Source organism: Mustela erminea, chromosome 7 (genome assembly GCF_009829155.1).
Source record: "Mustela erminea isolate mMusErm1 chromosome 7, mMusErm1.Pri, whole genome shotgun sequence".
NCBI lineage: Eukaryota > Metazoa > Chordata > Mammalia > Carnivora > Mustelidae > Mustela > Mustela erminea.
Window position 1 is genome coordinate 60,189,378 of NC_045620.1, and position 20,505 is coordinate 60,209,882.

Consider the following 20,505-nt stretch of genomic DNA (forward strand, 5'->3'; position numbering starts at 1 on the left):
AGTGAATTAAAACAAAAGCAGAATTCTCCCATAGAAACCCAAATTCTTGGCTTTAGGAAGACACCAGAGTAGAGTGGTAAGGAGCTTGGGCTCTGAGGGCAGTTGCTCCTGGTTTCAACCTTGCTCTGCCCTCACTCGCTTGGCCCCCTGGGATCTCCTCCTTTGTAAAGTAGGGGTGATAGAGGCATTCCTCCCAGAGGTCTCCTCTGCTCAGACAGCCAGTTACTGATAGGCACCAGGTAAGTTTCCATCCTTAATCGCTCTTGTCCTTGCTTGAGAGCAAAGATGCAACTGAATGCTAAACAAAAAAGGAAAAGCAGGCAGTGCTCTTGGTAAAAACCAGAAAATTAGAGTTAGAAGTAAATAGAAGTTAAATTGTCCATCCTAGGCTCACCTCCACTGGAGAGTTTAAGGGCTAACTCTATGTGTGTCTGCATGTGGGTCTATATACAGACACTCATGATTCATTATGGGTCTAACACTCATAAGCTAGACATGGGATCATTTCTGCTCCTTCCAGCATTAGAAAATAATTCATAAAGGTGGTCCTAAATTGCTCTGTAATTTCAAATTAGAATTCCAACTCACTTTCTAAGTCCCCTCTGCCACATATAGCAACTGGGTCATCAGATAATTACAAGAGCATAAAGCAGAACAGTGCAAATCCTGTTTCCTCAAACAGCTCTGGGCTCTTGAATCTCATTCCTGGGTCATTAAGGAGGCTCCGTGTCATTGCTTTCAATCAGCGTCTATCATGGCCCAATCCTGTCCATTCAAGACAAAACACAAACCCCTCCCAAGAAGCACCTCATTGCTGCTGCTTTCCTCAGCCACCTCAGGTCAGCCTGAGGAAGCCAGGCTGATTGGATGAGCTTATCACTCTTCTGGCCTTAGATAAAGCCAAGACGAACCTGAACTCTTGCCTCCTTGGGGTCAAGCGAGAATCAGTCTCTCTGATGGCCATCAGGAGGAGAGAGAAAGCCCCAACCCTAATCTACCTTGGAGATGGTGCAGGGAGTGGGCTGAAACACAAAAGTTAGAGAGACAGTGGGGGTAATGCGAAGGCATCTGCCTAACAAGGTAAAAACTGCTTTTATGGGCTACACCACACAGTGACCAGCAAAGGAAGAACGTGGACGGCAGCTTTGATCGGCATTATTTGCAGAAACGATGTGATGGGGAGTAGCTTCCGAGGAAAAAGTGTAACCCAGCACAAGATGGCATGTTGGGCCAGTAGCAAAGCTGGGCTCCTCACCCCGAGGAAGGCGAGCTGCCCCCCAGCAGGTACAGCTAAGGGCCGTGGTCCTCCAGTGATTTCCGAGATTGCCTTTGTACAGGAACCAGCAGAAGCGGTAAACCCCCTTATCACATCTTACCCCACCGCCGATGCGCTGGGAGTGGGGAGCAGTGGGGTTAAGAGGTTTGGCAGGACTTGTGGGAAGGAGAGAGAAGAGAGATTTTATCCCCACCACGATGCTCCTGGGAGAGCTGTCATTCAAAGCCATAGTCTGTAGGAATAAATAACGGGGTGGCAGGAAATGGAAGGCAGGCCAAACGCCCTTGAGGGGTTCCCAGAGGGGGAACCTCCAGCAGCCAGGTGCTGTTTGGTGAGTCAGGTCCTTCCGACTGGGGATTATGAGGGTGCCAGGCAGGCTTACGCAAAGAGGAGGAGAGGAGGGAGGACAAGAGGCACAGAGGGAAGCATGTAGGGATAGAGGGAGGAAGACGGGGAGGGAGAGCATCTAAGAAGGCCTTTGTCAAGCAGCACCCAGCCTGCCTCTGAGCCTCCATCTGGAGTCCCTGGGATGGCAGAGCTTGTCCTGCTGTCCACACCTTCCTCATTCCCCAAGACTTCCCTGGTCCAACCGCATCTTCCCGGAATATTTCAACTCTCTTCCCACTACCCCTATCACCCCTGCCATGGATCCTTTATTACCATTAAGAGCCACCACCTACTTTCTATCTCAGACATGTCCCAGGGGTCCCCAAACCATGTCCCATCTCCAGCCATCTGCTATGCATTCCTCCACCAGCTCTCGGTTGACCTGGGAGGTCAGCTTTTCCCTTTGTAGGACATACATCAGCCTCTGGCCAGGCTCTAAGATCTGCTAACTGTGCCCGGACTCTCTCAGCAGCTCAGCTCCTGCGTGGTTTCTGGGGCACAGACGGTGAGGACCTGCACCCACATCCCCCTGCTGGGTCTTGCCACCTCGAGATCCTGGTGCCTTGTTTGTTCTAGAACAGCATATTCCTGTACCTGCCCTTCCTCTAGAAGGCTCCCTTGGGGACTCTGGCCTCGGCCCTGTTGAGGACACTCCTTAACCCTTGTTACATACACGCCCCCTCTGACTCCATCACCTCCTATTTGAGATCTGAATGGTTCTCAAGGGAAGATAATAATGTGGACTGGCAAAGGCCGGCAGAGCAGAAACTTACCGGTAAATGCCCAAGGAGAGGCGTGATACTGTCAGAAACATAGAGGATGCTACCATCCGTTGTCACTGCGATGATGAAGCCATCCAGTGCCTGCAGAGAATCCAACAGGGGAAGATTCCTTAGTGATGCCTTTGTGGAGCAGAATGTCACTGAAGCAAAGGATCCCCTGTTATGACATTGACTTTGTTTTGGAGTTCTTAGAATATTTCCATGAATAACCTCACTACCCTTCTCAGCCATGCACACAGGATGGTTTCATATGCAGAGTTCATCTAGCCCAGGCAAAGGGCTTGCAAAAGCACTAAAGGGCTCCCTGGAAAATTGGACCTCTTGGAATCCTTAAACTCGATTTAGCCATGGAAATTACGTAGGTAATTTAATGATAAGCATCCTATTGGGCTGAATCAGAAACCTCACATTTACCATTAAAAAGATGTCAGTGATATTCAACGGTTCTTAGCCCCTGACCCCCAATAGTGCTTTGAGTTCAATTTACCAGAAGATATTGGACCTAGCAGGTACATTAACAGCCGTCGGTTAGGGTTGACGTCTGCCTACATTCACTGCCACGGGAGGAATGCCTCCCAATGGAACTGTTTGTAAAGAACATTCACATTCCTTCCTGAGTATCTGCTGTATGTGAGCTCGCTGCTCTAGGTGCTTCTGATAGAAAAGGAGGTAGGCTGTGAACATTTCCTCACGGACACTTTCGCTGTTTTGTTTTTAGATTCCTTATTGGACGCTCATGATGCCTTCATAAGACACATCTGAGAGTAGATTTCAAAAATTCAGACTGTGTAATCAGAGAAAGACAATTATCATATGATTTCTCTGATATGAGGAATTTGAGAGGCAGGATAGGGGTTCTAGGGGGAAGGGAGGGAAAAATAAAACACGATGGGACTGGGGAGGAAGACAAATCACAAGAGACTCTTAATATCAGGAAACAAACTGAGGGTTCCTGGGGGCTGGAAAGGGTGGGACATGGTGGCTGTGTTATGGACACTGGGGAGGGTATATGCTACGGTGAGTGCTGTGAAGTGTGTAAGACTGATGTACCCCTGGGGCAAATAATACATTATATGTTAATAAAAATAATTTTAAAAATCCTTAAAAATTAAAATTAAAATAAAAAAATTCAGACTGTGTCATTTAGCACTGAATGGGGTCTTCCTGGCAACGGGCTATACAGGGGCACAGAATAGATGGAAAAGATTAAAACAAGCCCATCTCACTGGAAAATGAGTCTCTGAGGGAGTAATATGCTCAGGCGGACAGTTACTATAAACCTATCACTTTGTACCGACTATATCTTTGAAATAGGATCATCCTCAAATAAGAGAATTTTTCCGCTTTAAGAGAAAAAAAAGTCACACCGAAATATGTGCTCAGAAAGTTCTGGAAACATTTTGTATGCACTCAGCTAGTTCCTCCCAGGGTGTTACTGGAAGTCTGCCAGGCCAAAAGGGCACTGATTCGTTCAGTTTGGAGGGTGCAACTAGGTGCACTGCAACAGGAAGCGGAAATGGTCCACTAACCGCACATGAAGGGCACCGTGCCAGAACGGGAGAAAGCTCTCTTCACCAGGAAAACGAACACTAGGGTCATTTATTATTTTACATTTACATATTGCAGGATTTAAGACTGAAAAATATATTAAACCGTGTTTCTTAAGTGGACCTCATCCTTTTGGGTTCTGTCAGTAGTTTTCAACTGGGACAGTTTTGCCCCCTCTCCTACCCACCTCTGTTGGGAGACAGCTAGGGATGACAACAGACGTTTTTGGTGGTTACTACTGGGGTGGGTGCTGTTGGCATCCAGTGAGTAGAAGCCAAGGATGCTTTGGAAAGTCCCACAATGCACAGGACACCCCAATAACAAAGAAGGATGAGGTCTGAGGCGTCGATAGGGCCAAGGTTAAGAAATCCCCAATAAGATTTATGGGTCACGGTGAACCCAGAGGTACATCTTGGTTCCTTTTGTTTCTTTTCCTAATGGTTTTTTAGTTCTATTTGTGGCACTCCTGGAGGTGAACTTTAAGAGATGGGGGCGCTCTCGAGGATGTTGGCTGGACCTTTTTTTGAAAATGCAGGGCAGTGTATTGGGAAAAGAGAAGCAGTTCAAATGATCTTCTTGTGCAGTGGGCCCAAGCCCCTCTTGGGCTTATAAAGCATGTGGGTGTTAAAAAACTGAAGGTATTTATAGATGGGAGGTAACTTTCATCAGATAATTGGGGTCTTCCATGAAATGCACAAGAGGGGTGCTAAGTCACTGCTTGGAGCACACTTGCCAGGGTTCTAGAGGATCCCATCAGCCCCATCTGAGGGACTCAGCAGACTCATTGCAAAGTCTCAAAGTGAAAGTGACAGCGACAGCAGCTTCAGGGACGCCAAAAATGCCACCATGGCCCCAGTTTTATACCTGCCACACACCAGAAGGAAACAAAAACACACCCTTCTGCCAATTCTGCCAATTCCTGATTCAACCACTTCCTCAGGTCAGGAATAAACCTCAGCTCAACCCATCATTCTTGATTGGTTGTCCAGGGACAACCTCTGGGCTAAGAGAAAAAATGGCTGTAGCTTTTCTTCTGAATACAATTCAGAAGAAATGCTACAAACTCGGTAGTGGCCAGCCAGCAAGAGCTGCCCCTTTGTCTGAGTCAACGTGTTCGGGAGCTTGTAGCCATCCTCTCTATCCGCGAACACGGTACCTGCCTGGCTGGTCTGCAGCCAAGGCACTTTTTTCTTTCAAACCCCATGACCATGTGTGCATCCTCCCAGAGTCTGGGCTGGGGGGCTTTCCGAGAGAAGAGGGAAGGAGGAGGAAGTCATATTAAGAGGGCACCGGTGGCTCAGCACCTTGGAGGCTGATGGGTTCTGTCCTGCTTTAAAACGGGAGCCTCATGGTTACCAAGGCATGGCATCTGAATTCCTCATAGTCCCTGAAATGGCTCTGGAAAAGGAGAGGTTGTGTGGCTGGAAAGGGACACACACACACACACACACACACACACACACACACACACGAGTAAGCATTTGCCTAGTGGCAAATAGTGACAATCTCATCCTGTGGGGGCCCCGTGGGGCCCAGGCCATCCAGAAGATACTAGAAGTACTGTTACTCAGGACCAGGTCTGTGTCTCCTGAAGAGCAACAGGTCAGAACAGAAGCTTGAAACAGAGATTAATCTGAAGTAGTACTGGATGGGTTTCCCAGGCTCCTCAAAGCAGCAATTTGCCCAGAAGGCTAATCCCAGAAGGATTAACTTCAGACTTAATTCACTCATCGGGCATGATTCCTTCAGATTCGCTTCAAGGAGTCTATACTGGGAGCCAGGGAACGTGCAGAAGGAATATACATACCAATCTAAAACCCTACTTTTCTAGAAATTCTAGTCTCCTGAATCTCAGTCCTGCCTTTCAGCCCAAATATGTATCCATTTTTAACTTTTTAAAAGCCTTGTTTCCTCAGACACTTTTGATATCTTGAAACTCGGTGGGGGGAAGAAAAAGGAAGAATGTGCTACAGGCTCTTAAAAAGAGGCTGGGTTCTATAGGGTTATGCGTTTTAACTACTGTCCCTAAGAATTAAAAGATAAAACGGTTTATGTAAAGTAGCATAATGATGCATTAATTCAACATTATATTTCACAAGCTGCTCTAAATTTAACATACTTAAAATGCATTGCTTCTGGAGAAAGTTCTGTATTTTCTTTAAATATAGTTCCCATGTAGATTTAAGTATCTTTCATTTTATGCAAATGTTCATTAATGCGCTTATATTTCATAATATTTGGACATCTTCATTCTGGCATTTTCTTACTCCAGTACTTTCTGTTTTCTGCATAGTTAATCTATGTAAATTAAAGTTTACATCAGTCTTATACACGCACCTAAGATGAGATAAAGAAAGAAGCCACTTTCCAAAAACTCTGCCAGGAACCGCTGACATGTAGCCAGCATCTAACTTCCTTTCGCTGAGCTCATTTGTCTCGGTTTCCTCTTCAAGGGCCCAGACATGCCACGTCTGGAGCCTTCTCTCCCTCCACTGTCATGTCCATGCACTCCCAGCCTAATCCCCAGCTGAGACCTCAGACCACCCGCCACAGAGAGACTCATCCTCATCTCCGCAGAGGGGTTTCAGCCAAATGTAAACACAGGACACTGAAGAAGTCCACCGGCTCAGCTCGGCCGGATTTCCACAAATACATCCCTGTAGATGGGTGTGGGCACCTAACTTTCTGGAGGAAGAAATGTGAGCATCTTCCTCAGCCCAGAAAGGGCGTGTGCCGGGTGGGAAGGCCCAGGGTCACTTACGGTAGACACCCACATGGTGTGTTGATGTAATGTGAGCTCAAGTTAAAAGCCCAACTTTAAAAGAAGACTTTGGTTTTCAAAATGTGTTCTACTAAGGGAAACATATGATCACTGCATTCTAAAGAGGAGACTCTGAGCCACAAAGACAGTGCAGAGATGGGCTTTTTCCTCCCTCTTTCCCCTCTTACCTACCTGCACCTTTGTCCCTCCCTGGTCCCCCACTGGGTGTCCACTGGTTGGGAGACCATGAGCGGGTTCACCCTGCATACACTCACATCCAGTTTGGGGATTCTTGCTTATACTGCCAAACTCAGTAGCCAAAAAACAAGCGATAGCATGCAGGGCTTTAAGGAGTGTCTGCTTCAAGACCTCTTTCCAGGGTCAAGAACAGTTGTTTGCTTCAGGGACAGGTCTTATCTGGAACAAGAGGCTACATTTTGATTTGTGACCACTAATTAAGCTAATTGGAAAGTGCATTTCACCTCCAACATCAGCTGGGTGAATTCTTCATTACTGAGGAATGAAGGTTTCCAGTCCTGCTGAATATCACAGATTTCCGTTTGCGCTGAGACTTCTAAAAAAAAAAAAAAACCATAAATAAATGGTTATGTCAAAGGTATCTTGGAATTAGAATGGACAAACAAAGCACACTTATTTCTATGTAATTTTGTGTAAACCTATGTGTTGTTTAATTAAAGAAGCCAGGATAAGGAAATAGGTTATCCTGATTTCCAAGGACCAGAACTTTGGATGTAATGCGCGTAAAGGCGTCTCTTGATGTTTTCACATCCTTTTAATGAGGCTTGAGGAGAAGGAGCTACATTCTCCACCTATCAAGGCAATGGGAGCAAAGACTGGGACGGTGGGACATGGTCCTAAGCTACAGCTTCATGGTCAAGGCAAAGCAGAAGACTTTAGAGATCTGACATTTTCAAAATTCCAGACACACCTTAGGCTTGTAGTGAATGACTTCCCCTGTCTCTGCAGAATGTCATGTATTTTTCAGCATTTCCCGATACTGAAGTACAATGTGTCAGACAAATACATGTTACTTAGTTGCTTTTAAAGCCAGAATTTATTCTTCTCAAACCTTTTCTGGATGGATCAATCCCTTGCTTGTTTCTGCAACTACCTTGTACTGAAGATGTTATTCACGTCTGTAAATTCAGTAGTCATTGGAATACAGAGGACCCCTTAAGTAATTGAGTTCTTTCACATTTTTGAAAGTGTATTTTGTTTTATTACTAAAATGTCTCTGATAAGATTATTACAGATAGCTCAAATGCTGTATCGGTCATATTTGTTCTTCCTTCAGTTGATCCTCCATCTTTTAAAAATTTTTTTTTTAAGATTTTGTTTATTTATTTGATAGAAAGAGAGAGAGTAGTATTAAAAACTTGGCATCTGGAGGCAGACTGCCTTGTATAGATTCCTTACCAAGCTGGCAGTCTAACTTGGGTGAGTGGCCTAACATCTCTGTGCCTTAATTGTCTCACTTGTGAAATAATATTAACTTAAGTGAGCTGCTGTGAAGCTCACATGTGTTCCTATACAAGAATCCTTAGAACAATGCCTGCCTGGCTCACAGGGAGCCCTGAACAGATGCTGACCATGGTGTTCTCTGCTCTACTGCGGATTCTTGTGGAGTTCACGTCCACTTGGATTATAACTGAAGTTATTGTTTGTTTTTATTTTTGATTTAATCCAAATTTTGGTCTAACTGCTGTATTCCTCCATAAAATCTTTGATGAATTTTCTGCTTTCTTTGGAACGTAAAATCACAGAGGATGAGTAAGATCCACAGGTGATCAGGGTTGCCTTTGGGGGGGCTGTGCAAAGTAGGCCTTAGTCTTATAAAAAAGGTGAAGTAGAGATGGATGCTCCTGGTGTTAGGAGGCCACATTTCTGCTGACTGATTCTTTCCAGGTCCCAATTTGACAATTCTGTAATTCTGCAGCGGACAGAGCCCAGCATAAATGTCATACTGATGAACTTGATCCCAGCTGTCCTATTTAACAGCTGTCCTGCTTCTCAGTGGCACTGACCTAGTTTGAGTAATTTGTGCAAAATATCTTAGTAATCGAACCAACCTGCTATTTCACTTAGCCAAATCATCATTTAGGAAACATAACCATTCTGATTAAATTACTGGGGCAGTCGAATAGTGCTGCAACACTTTGTTCCAATCCAGCTTGATTATTCTTCCCTGACTTTTAACAAAAGCAATTAACATATTCTTTACACTCCCCTGGGCAGCTTTGGAAGAAAAAAGGAGGTTTATCATTACTGTCATCTTTTTAATAGGTATATAAAATTATTAAAGAATCAATGAAAGAATAGAAAGTATAATGAAACTTTCTAATGTCCTAGCTGTGCCCTCTTCCATGAAATCATCTTGTCTAGGAAAATGTTCTATGAAAGAGAAGCATCACTGTAAGCACAGAAGAATCATAATTATCTCCTCAATAACCTGACATTTCTGACTTTATTATGTTTGGTGTCATGGTTAAGGGAAAAAAAAAGAGAATTCTACTCTTCTTGCGTGTTAATATCTACTGAACCCTCTTAACCCCCGCTCCAATTTATTTATTTATTGTACCATCCACAGGTGAGCAGCAGGGTAGGGTGGTCAGTGCTGAGAGGTAAAAGGGTTTAAAGGAAAAAGGTAAAAGGGAGAGAGGGTGATTTGAGAAAGACTTAAGTTCAAGGATAGAGTCAAGTGGTAACTTCATGTTATGGAATACTATATATCAATGAAAATGAACCAGCCACAACAATGGAAGAACAGATTAACCACATAAACATGGTGTTTATAATCTTATGATTCCATCTGAATAAGGTCCCAATAGCCCAACTCTAGTATTAGAAGTCAAAATAGAGATTACTTCTGGGGAAAGCAGAGGTAATAGGAAGGAAGGGGCATCTACTGGAGAAGCTTGTACTTACCGAGCTGTGTTTACTAATATACCGTGTGATAAGTAATTCGATTGTACAGTTGTTATTTGTATATTTTCTGTAAGTATTAAAAAGCTTTTAAAAAGAAAGAAATGCTGGGATAATTGAATATCAACATGCAAAAGGATGAATTTCAACTCCCTGTCTTATACCTTGTACAAAAAAATAACTCAAAATGGATCAAATACCTAAATGCTCACCCTATAGCTTATATGCTTGATACTTAATCTAGGGCTTAAAACTAAAAAACTCTTAGAAGAGAACACAGGTGATGCAAATATTCATATGCTTAGATTAGACAATGGTTTCTTAGATAAGATACCTGAGACACACATAAACAAGCACAACAAAAAAAGATAATTGGGCTTCAAACTTGGCAACATTTGTGTGTCAAAGGACATCGGTAGGGCGCCTGGGTGGCTCAGCGGGTTAAAGCCTCTGCCTTCAGTCCAGGTCATAATCCCAGGGTCCTGGGATGGAGCCCCGCATTGGGCTCTCTGCTCAGTGCAGAGCCTGCTTCTCTCTCTCTCTCTCTCTCTCTCTCTGCCTCTCTGCCTACTTGTGTTCTCTGTCAAATAAATAAATAAAATCTTTAAAAAAAAAGTGAAAGAAACTGGGGGGAAATATTTGTAAATTATATATCTGATAAGGGTCTAGTATCCAGAATATATGAAGAACACTTACAACTCAGCAACAAAAAGATAGATAATCCAATTAAACCATGGACAAAGGATTTGAATAGACATTTCTCTAAAGAAGATATATGAATGAACAGTAAGTTCATGAAAAGCTCAACACTATTAATCTTTAGGGAAATGCAAATCAAAACCATAATGAGATAATTGCTTCATACTCCTTAGGAAGGCTATAATAAACACCACACACACACACACACACACACACATATCAGACAATAACAAGCGTTGGTGAGGATGTGGAGAAACTGAAACCCTTATACATGGCTTCTGGGAGTATAAAACTGTCCAGCTGCTACAGAAACCAGTTTGCAGTTCCTCAAAAAGTTGAACTTGAGTTACCACTGGACTGAGCAATTCTAATCCTAGATATAAGTCCAAGAGAACTGAAAATATATAACCATGCAAAGAATCGTACATGAAGCATTATTCATACTGGTTAAAGAGTAGAAACAACCCAAAAGCCATAACTGATACGTGGCTAAGCAGAATGTGGTATATCCATACAATAGATATTATTGGCCATAATGTGGAATAAAACACAAGTGCTTGCTAAAATATGAATGCTAAGTGAAAGAAGCCAGAAACCAAGGACCACATACTGGATGGTCCCATTTGTATGAAATGCCTAGACTAGGCAAATCTAGAAGGAGTGAAAGTAGTTGAGTGATTGTCGGGATTTGGAGGGAGGGGAAATGGGCAGTGACCACTTTATAGGATGAGAAAATTAGTATTAACGGTGGCACAGCCTAGCCTTTTGGATACACTTAAAACAGTTGAATTATAAACTTTATAATGGCGAATTTTATGGCACGTGAATTATCTCTCAATCAAAAAAATGGATTTAAAGTAAGTAAATTCCTGATTTTCAGTGTATTTTTCCCATGGCGTACCTCAGAAGGCCAAAGAGTTCAGGGGTCATGGCAGGGGGGGGTTGGAGAAACCAGTCCACTCTGGTGGAAGAATTCATTTGGAAAATGAATTCTTGGGCATTGCTTCTCTTCCGAGCTGAATGAAAAATGCTTGCTGCAGACATTTTTAATCAAGACACTCCCATGGTTAACGTCACTCCACTTAGGCTAGGTGCTACCTGTGAGGCTGCTTTGGATTCTCTCCTCTGGCTAATAAAGCAATTTGGGAGGAGAGTGTCCTTTCCCAAACCTGCTGGAGGTGGGGTATTAAAGAGGGTGGAGTGCCTTTGCCGGAGAAAGCCCGTGGCTGATGAGATTGGGCTTTGCTGGAAAGAAGAGAGCCAAGCAGAAGACCAGCTTGATGCAGTCATCACCAAAAAAGGGCAGGAATGGAATAAAAATGGAGACAAACGGAACCTTTACCATTGTGTTTCTGCAAAAATCCAATGACCTTTTCCAGCACGGTGGTTTTGTCCATTTTCCGCGTATTGCCAGGGAGCATGGAGCTAAGTTCTTTGATGAGAACATTGAACTGGTCCCGACGCTTCTTCTCAGACTTGTTTCGAGAAGCTCTGTAAACACAGAACACACAGGTTACTGGAACATTCCACTCCATAAAGGCTTTATTATGAAATGGAGGTACTTTCCAACGGAGTGCGTTCTGTTGTGATCATCTTATCAGAACCCTTTCAGGGAAAGTAACGTTCGCCACATTTCAGAGTTGGGTAATGGGGACAAAAAAATGTTTTTCCAGACTCTTGGCCACAAAGACAGACAGTGTTAATAAGCAAGTTCTGACTCAGATGCAAAACCTTACACAGATTAGCTCTGTTGCCAGATGCTGCTTGCTCTGACTTCATGGAGCTTTAAACTTCAGAGAGCAAATGACATGCTGTGTACACGGCTGCAGCCCAGAGGGTTTTGCTCTGAAAGCCCTTTCCTAGGCTCTAACCATGTCCCCTCCACCCCAGAGCATGCAGCCCTCAGCATCAAGTTACAAGGGTAAGCCAGGTGCCCTGAGTGTCTGGCAGAGAACTGTGCCACACAGGGCATATGTCCTGGCCTCTGCCCCAGAGCTCATCATCCTGTGGGAAGACAAGGCACATCCCACACGAAAATGACTGCAAAACCGTGCTCAACCTGGGGCCAACGTATGACAGAGAGTGCGTACGGCTGTCAAGCTGCTAAGCAGATGAACCTTTGACAAGATGACACAGAGGAGCCTTATATGCATAATACTTAAGAAGCCAATCTGAAAAGACTACATACTGCACAGGTTCCAACTATTTGACATTCTGGAAAAGGCAAAACTATGGAGACAGTGAGAAGATCAGTGGGCTAGGGATGGATAAATAGGTGGGGTACAGAGGGTTTTTAGGGCAGTGAAATGCCTTGTATGATATGATCATGGTGGACCCACATCATCTTACATTTGGCCAAACTCACACAATATCCAACACCAAGAGTGGGTGCTGATGGCAAGTGTGGACTCTGGGGGATAGTGATGTGTCAGTGTGGGTTCATCCACTGTATCCACTGGGGGCTGTTGGTAATGGAGAGGCTGTCCGTACACAGGGGCAGGGGATATATGGGGGCTCTCTTTACCTTCTGCTTGGTTTTTCTGTGAACTTACACCTACTCTAAAAAAAATAAAGTCTATTTTAAAAACGACACACTACACCGCACATCTACAGAGAGATCAAAGTAGAGCCACTTGGCTTGAGGGGAGGGGACCTCTGAGCAAGCCTGGGGTCCTCAGGAACTGGAACAGGAAAACACACTATATGGGCCATTTTATAGATAGTCAAACAAGGAGCATGTGTCGCAGGAAGCCTGCCCTTGCCCTGGGAAGCAGCACCACTCTAGAGGCCTTGATCTTTAACGACACACCACAGACCAAGTGGCTGGCTCTCCACCCCATGGGACTAGCCCCTTATCAGCAATCACTTTAACTGAAGGTGATCGAAAGTGGACCCACCTTCCTCATTTCATCCAGGATGGACTTGTTCCACAGTCAGCTCACTGGGAGGACAGGGGCCTCAGCTGCGGGGCCCATCGAACTGGTCTACCCGCTGCTCTCAGCACCCTGGGGCCTGGCATCAAGAGGCCCAGGGCAGCTGATCACTTATCAGGAGGCTACTGGCCAACGTACAGTCAGGACAGGGTGCTGGTGGCTTGTGACAGTTCAGCAAATCCCCATCAGAGGGCTGCACCTCCCCTGGGGTCGGTATCCATACCGACAAGTATCAGTGTCAATAAAGATTCTGCTTCCCCAAACAGCCCCTGCAGATATAGGGACACAGAGCAAATATCCTCTTCTCAGATGTCATAGGGCCATAACCACCCTGCCTGTCTCTACTAAGGACACACGACCTGCCTTTAATTCAACACACCTGTTGGCAAGCTGTCCTTTGTGATTATATCTTGGTTTGGGTTCTTTCCTGATAATACCTGAGGCAATTCTTCAAAGCTTACCTCAAGTGTGTGATCACCACCCATGCATAACCATCTCCTTTTCCTGACTTTTCCCTCATTCCTAACCTTCTTGGATTTGGGGGAGGACCTGACACCCTTATAGGGTTCCTACAAAGGTCTCATTCCTAGCCAAGTAACCACCCTCATATATGTCTTCTCAGAGTCACAGACTGAATGCAGGTGTCCAAGGAACACACTAAGGCAGCTTTTGCGAGTCTAGGGTAAAAAGTATTATGTTCAAACACATAGGAGAGAAGAAAGAAACCTTTTAACTTTCCGAGTGACTGTCTATGCATTATAAATAATTTTTTGGCCTAGATTTGAAAGAATGACATGAGCCTTCTTAGCCAAAAAAAGCTCTGCTCCTGTCCTAGTTTGCCCATTATAAATTATTTGTGAGCCGATAACACCCAGCTCATTATTACTCTGTTCTCTTCTTCAATGGGTGTAATGACAACCAACATGGCCTGGCAGAGAATACGATGAAGGCTTATATCATTAGTGACAGAAACACAAGCTTGTTTCCGTCAGCCTCCGCCTGAGACACACTATGGTGCCCACTGGAAATCGGTCACTGTCAGCTGGATCTGTGGCTCTGAGGCAAGAGAAAGAAAATGAGCCTCAAATGACCTTATTTCCGATAAGGAGGTCGTCTTGGCAGGCCCCGAGACACCACGCAGAAAGTACTGGGACAACCAGCTGAAAGACGCCTCATCAGCCTCTGGCTTTGATTTTCCCTTCATGTCATTATTTACATTCAGTAAAATCCAGCTATTTGAAGTGTACGGTTCAATGAATTTTGGTAATTGTGTAACCACCACCCAAACTCAGAGACCAAACTGTTCCCTCGTCCTGAAAGGTATTCTCCTGTGTCTCTCTGGTTGATCTCCCCTTGATGACAGCCACAGGAAACCAGTGATCTGCTGTCACATTAGTTTTGCCATTTTTAGAATTTCATGTAAATAGAATCAGACAGCATATAGTCTTGAATGTGCAGTTAGCGTTAGGTTTTTGAGATTCATCTGTGTTGTCATACACATGAATATTCCTTTTGACGGCTGAGTAGTATTCCATGGGGTTGTTTCCAGTTCAGGGGGATGGAGAATAATGCTAATTGGAGAATTGACATCCATGTCTCTACATAGACATGGGCACACATTTCTCTTGGGTAAATACATAGGTGTGAAATTGCTGAGTCATAGTCTTACTAGATGTTCCCTATGATTAGATCCCACCATGCGGTTATGCCAAGTGGCTGGACTGTGTCTACATGTCCACCAGCAACCTAGAAGGGCTTGTGCTCCTCCAGACTTGTCAACATGTGGTATTGTCAGTCTCTTCTCACCTGAGGCATTGTGATGTTTCCTCATTGTAGTTTTAATTTGCAGTTTTCTGATTTAGTTTGCATTTCCTGATGACTAATGACACTGGACACCCCTTCACATGCTTCATGTTGTTTCGTATATGTTCTTTTGTGAAATGTCTGCTCAAATCTTCAATGGGGTTGTTTGTCTTACTGAATTGAAGAGAGAGAGGACAGAGGGAGAGAAAGAAAGGAGGGATGGAAGGGAAGAGGTGTGTGGGTGTGGGTGTTTGTGTGTGCGTGTGCATGTGTGTGGGTGTGTTAAATACACGTCTATACAAGCCTGACCCTTTGGTTTTGAATGCAGGGCTCAAAAAGCCCCAGGTGATCTTTTCTGGGGTCCCCAAGGGACAATGGTTCCATTGATAACATTTGTCGGGCACTTACTAATGTAATGGGCACCATTTTAAATGCTTTACTTCTATTAATTACTTTCATCCTTGCAATGACCCTTGAAGATAGATGCTCTAATTCCCAGTTCACAGATGAAACAGCAGAGGCACTGAGATGTTGTGTGACTCACTGAAGTCACATGACCAGGAAGTGGTGGAGCTGGCTGGCCTGTGTGCCTGTGCTGTGAAGCAGTGCCCTCCCCTGTCTCCTCCAGCTCCCTCCAGAACCATCACCAAGCTATCTGTTACGGAGCCATGCACCAGTGCTCTGGGAGCACAGAACTAAGAGTGACAAATTCTGGCTGCTTGAGGTTATAGCTTAGAAACTAAACATCTTCTGCAGAAAAATGGCATTGCATGCTAATGGGATGATGGTGTTTGTGTTCAGGGAAGAATACTGCAGAAAAATACTGGAGAAAATACTAAAAACAGCCAACTGAAAGAAGCTTAGAGTCTAGAGGAAGAGAGGCAAGTCACACATCAGGGGCAACGTTTTAAGGGTTAGGTGAGAAGTTTAGACAAACTGCCAAAGGAGTTCACATGGGAAGGAGAGCAGCCATGCCAGGGGGTCAGGGAAGCATCCAGGGAAGGAGCTGATGCAAGGTGGCCTGGGGGGGGGGGGCGGGCAGGTTGTGGGGACAAAACCAATGAAGAGGTGCATTGTCAGCTTTGACAGAACAGTTGGAGATGTGGGAAAGTAAAGTGAGAGAGGGGACAAAAAGAGAGAGGCCAGCCACAGTGTCTAGAATCCAGTATAGGCAATCTGGTCTCGGCTTGTGGAAGAGTTCGGGACAGGGCACTGATGGGCCATCTGAGGGAGAGAGAAAAGGTCAGGACATCAGGAGAAAGGGGAGAGGGACCCCGCTCAGGGGTAAGTGAGCAGAGACTGACAGGGAGGTGAGGGTGGCCGGGCACAGTACCACAGTGCCCTGCGTGGCTGTGGGCTGCGCTCCCCGGCTCTGTACTAACCAAACCTCCTGTGACAAGCACCAGGGAGAAAGCAGGCCTCAGAGGCAAAAAGAGCCTCACCTGAATTTCATTTGTCTAAGGAAAAGTAATGCTGTTGATATATACCTTTAAAAGTCCTACTCGCAAAATGAACATACAGTAAACTTAACCTTTTCTTTTGTGCACAGTTCTATAAATTTTCACACATGTGTAAATTCGTGTAACCAGCATCACAGCCAAGAGACAGAAGAGTTCCCTCTAAAGCTCCTTCATTCTCTCCACATCTGTAACCCCAGGCAACCCCTGTCCTGTTCTCCATCACCATGCTCTCTCTTGTGGAATGTCATAGAAATACAACCATATAGCACATAATCCCTGAGCCTGGCTTCTTATATCCACAGAAATGTCTTTGGGATTCATTCAGATTACTATGCCTATCAGCACCTTGCCCCTTCTTAGTGCTGAACACCAGTTTTCTATCATATGGATGTCCCACAGCTGGTCTATCCATTTATCTGTGAAGGAAATTCAGGTTGTTTCCCATTTTTTTGGTGGTTATGACTAGAGCTGCTGTATACATTTGTGTACAGGTTTTTTTGGGGGGGGGTGTGGACACAAGTTTTCAGCTCTCTGAAGAGTAATCTGGGTCCTATGGAAAATGTACATCTAATTTCATAAGAAGCTTCCAAGTTGTTTCCCGCAGTGGGTTTACTACCTCCTCACCAGCCACGTAGGAGGGATCCAGATGTTCTACGTCCTCAAGGGGAGTTAGTATTGTCAGTACTTGTAATTTAGCTAATCTAAAAGATATGCAGTATTATCTCACTGGGGCTTAAATTTGCATTTATCTAATGGCTAATGATGTTCTCTTTTTTTTGGCCATCTGTATATCTTCTTTGGTGAAGCATCTGCTCAGGTCTTTTGCCCATTTCTAAATTGGGCTTTTTATCTCCTTACTGTTGAGGGCTGGGCGTCCTTTACATATTCTGACGCCAGTCTTTTGTCCGACATACGATTTGTCACTAGTTTCTCACAGCTCGCCTTTTTATTCCCTTAATGGTGTCTTTCACAGAGTCAAAGTTTCTCATTTTGATGAAGTTCAATTTCACAATTTATTTCTTTTGTGGATTGTGTTTTGATGTCAGGTCTGGGCACCCTCTGCCCAGCCGCAGGCTCCTGTAGAGACTATAGAGATCTCCATAGAGATGCTCCTCCTGGAGCTCTACACAGTTCACGTGTCACGATCCACTTGGAGCTCATTATTTTTATAATATGTAAGGTTTTTATTTTTTTTTAAGATTTTTATTTATTTATTTGACAGACAGAGATCACAAGTAGGCAGAGAGAGAGGAGGAAGCAGGCTCCCCACTGAGCAGAGAGCCTGATGCAGGGCTCGATCCCAGGACTCTGGGATCATGACCTGAGCTGAAGGCAGAGGTTTTAACCCACTGAGCCACCCAGGTGCCCCTATAATATGTAAGGTTTTGGTTGAAGTTTTGTATGTTGTTGTCCAGTTGTCAACTCCATGAAAGAAAATACATTTCTACATGGGGTTACCTTTGAACCTTTGTAAAAAATCACTTTATCATATTTCTGTGGGTCAGTTTCTGGGTTCTCGATTCTCTATTCTATCTCATTGACCTATGTTTGGATCGATTCCTCCAACACCATGCTGTCTCCATTACTGCAGCTTTATAATAAGTCTTAAAATCAGATAATGTGATTCCTCCAATCAGATAAAGTTGTTCCTCTTTTTCAAAATTATTTTTCAAAACTATTTTAGTTTCTCTGTCTTTCCATTACATTTTACAATTAGTTGTGTATATCTACAAAGAGTTTTGTTGGGATTTTGAATGGAATTGCTTTAAATCTATGGACCAATTTGGGAAAATTTGGTATCTTTATTCTGTAGAGTCTTCCAGCCATAAACACAAAGACAACTTTCCATTTATTCAGGTCTCTCTGATTTCTACTATGGGCATTTTGAAATTTTCACATAGGTAACTCACATATGTCTTATTCAATTCATACCTAAGTATTTCATTCTTTTGGATTGGTTATAAGCCGCATTGTGTTCTTAATATCAGTTTCTAATAGTTCACTGTGGGCCTACAGAAAGGTGATTCATTTGTGTGTTGACCTTGTATCCTGTGATCTTGCTAAATTCACTTATTAGTTACAGGAGTTTATTTGTTTTGCTAAGTCTCTTGGGATGTTCTATATACAAACATGTCATCTGTCAATAAGGGAAGCATTATTTCCTTTTTTCCAATCAATGTGTCTTTGATTTCTTTTATGGTCTTATTGCTTTAGCTAAGACATGCAGTATGACATTGAACAGGAGTGATGACAGCAGACACCTTTGTCTTATTCCCCATCCTAGGGGAACACATTCAATCTTTTGCCAGTAAGTATATCAGCTGTAGGTTTTATGTAAATGTCCTTTATCAGGTTAAGGAAATTCTCTCCTATTCCTAGTGTTCTGGGAGTTTATAACAAAAATACAAGTTGAATTCTGTCAAAACCTTTTTCTACTTCATTGAAAACGATCCTGCGGTTTTGGTTTTTCTTCTTTACCCTGATAACTTGGTGGATGACAATGACTGAACAGCCTGTCATTCCCTGGATAAAACTCTAATTGGTCATGTTGTATTTTAAATATATGTGTATAATATATGTATATATTACACACATATACTTGTTAATGTTTTGTTGAGGATTTTTACATTTGTGTTCATGAGGATATTTGTCTGTAGTTTTCTTTTCTTGTACTCCCCACCGCCCCACTCCAGGTAATGAGAATCTCAGAAAATAAGTTAGGAAGTATTTCCTCCTCTTAACTTACTGGAAAGGACTGTGTAAAATTGGTGATATTTTTCTTTTAATGTTTGGGTCCAAGATTTCTTTTTCAGAAGATTTTTAACTACAAATTCAATTTCTTTATTTGGGACAGTTTAGGCTTTCCATTTCACCTTGTAGGAGTTTTACCTCTAATCTAAGTTGCCAACTTTACATGTATACAGTTTTTTATAGTATTCCCTTATGGCCCCTTTAATGTCTGAAGAGTGTGGAATAACATCTCCTTTTTTATTTCTGTTATTGGTAATTTGTGTTTTCTTTTCGGTCATTCTTGCAAAAGACTTACCATCCTTATTGGTTTTCTTTTAAATCATATTTTGGTTTTTCTCTATTATTTTTCTGTTTTTTCAATCTTATTGATTTCTGCTCTTATAATTTTCATTCTTCTTTTTGTTTTGAATTTATTTTGCTCTGCTGTTTATAGTTTCTTAAAGTAGAAGCATAGTTACTGATTTGAGACATTTACTCTTTTCCACTATAACCATTTAATGCTATAGATTTTCCTCTAAGCACTGCTTTAGCTGCAACCTACAAGTATTAATATGTGGTATTTTTATTTTTGTTCGGTTCAAAATATTTTCTAAAATTCCTTGAGATTTCCTCTCTAACCTTTGAATTACTTAGAAGCCATACTGTTAATTTCCAAGTTTTAGAGATATTGTTCTTGCCATCTTTCTGTTTGTACTTAATCTCATTCATCTAGACTTCTTTACATTTATTTTGTGAAACAGGATTTAGTGAGTGTTCAATGTGTACTTGAAAAGAGTGTGTATTCTGCTATTGTTTAGTGGAGTGTTCTATAAATGTCAAGCAGTTCCTATTAGTTGATGGTGTTTTTCAGTTCTTCTAAACCCTTGCTGAATTTCTATCTACTAATTCTACTACTGATAAGCATATTAAAGACACATTTCAGTTCCTTATGCTGTGCTTCAAGCATTTTGGAGCTCTGTTGTTAGGTGTATACACATTCAGAATTGTTATGTGTTCTTGGTAAACTAACTATCATTATGTATGCCACTCTTTATTCCTGGTAAATTTTTGCTCTGAAATCTACTTTATTTTATATTTTATATTAATACAATCACTCTGGCTTTCTTTTCATTAATGTTTGTGTGGTATATCATTTCCCACAGTTTTACTTTGAGCCTATTAT

General features: G+C 43.0%; 1 protein-coding gene across 8 annotated transcripts in view; it reads right to left on the bottom strand.

The window, feature by feature from the left end:
* Window positions 1–20,505, bottom strand: part of NPAS2 (neuronal PAS domain protein 2) — a 154,053-nt gene that overhangs the window by 48,307 nt on the left and 85,241 nt on the right. For 7 of the 8 annotated variants that reach the window (XM_032351793.1, XM_032351792.1, XM_032351789.1 and 4 more), the window contains 3 exons: window positions 11,739–11,887; window positions 7,237–7,328; window positions 2,437–2,526 (listed from right to left, as the gene is read on the bottom strand). In XM_032351793.1, the coding sequence (XP_032207684.1) occupies window positions 2,437–2,526; window positions 7,237–7,328; window positions 11,739–11,887 (331 nt within the window). Of the gene's footprint in view, window positions 1–2,436; window positions 2,527–7,236; window positions 7,329–11,738; window positions 11,888–15,135; window positions 16,157–20,505 lie in introns of those variants that run through there. The other variant, XM_032351790.1, reaches the window with a different exon arrangement.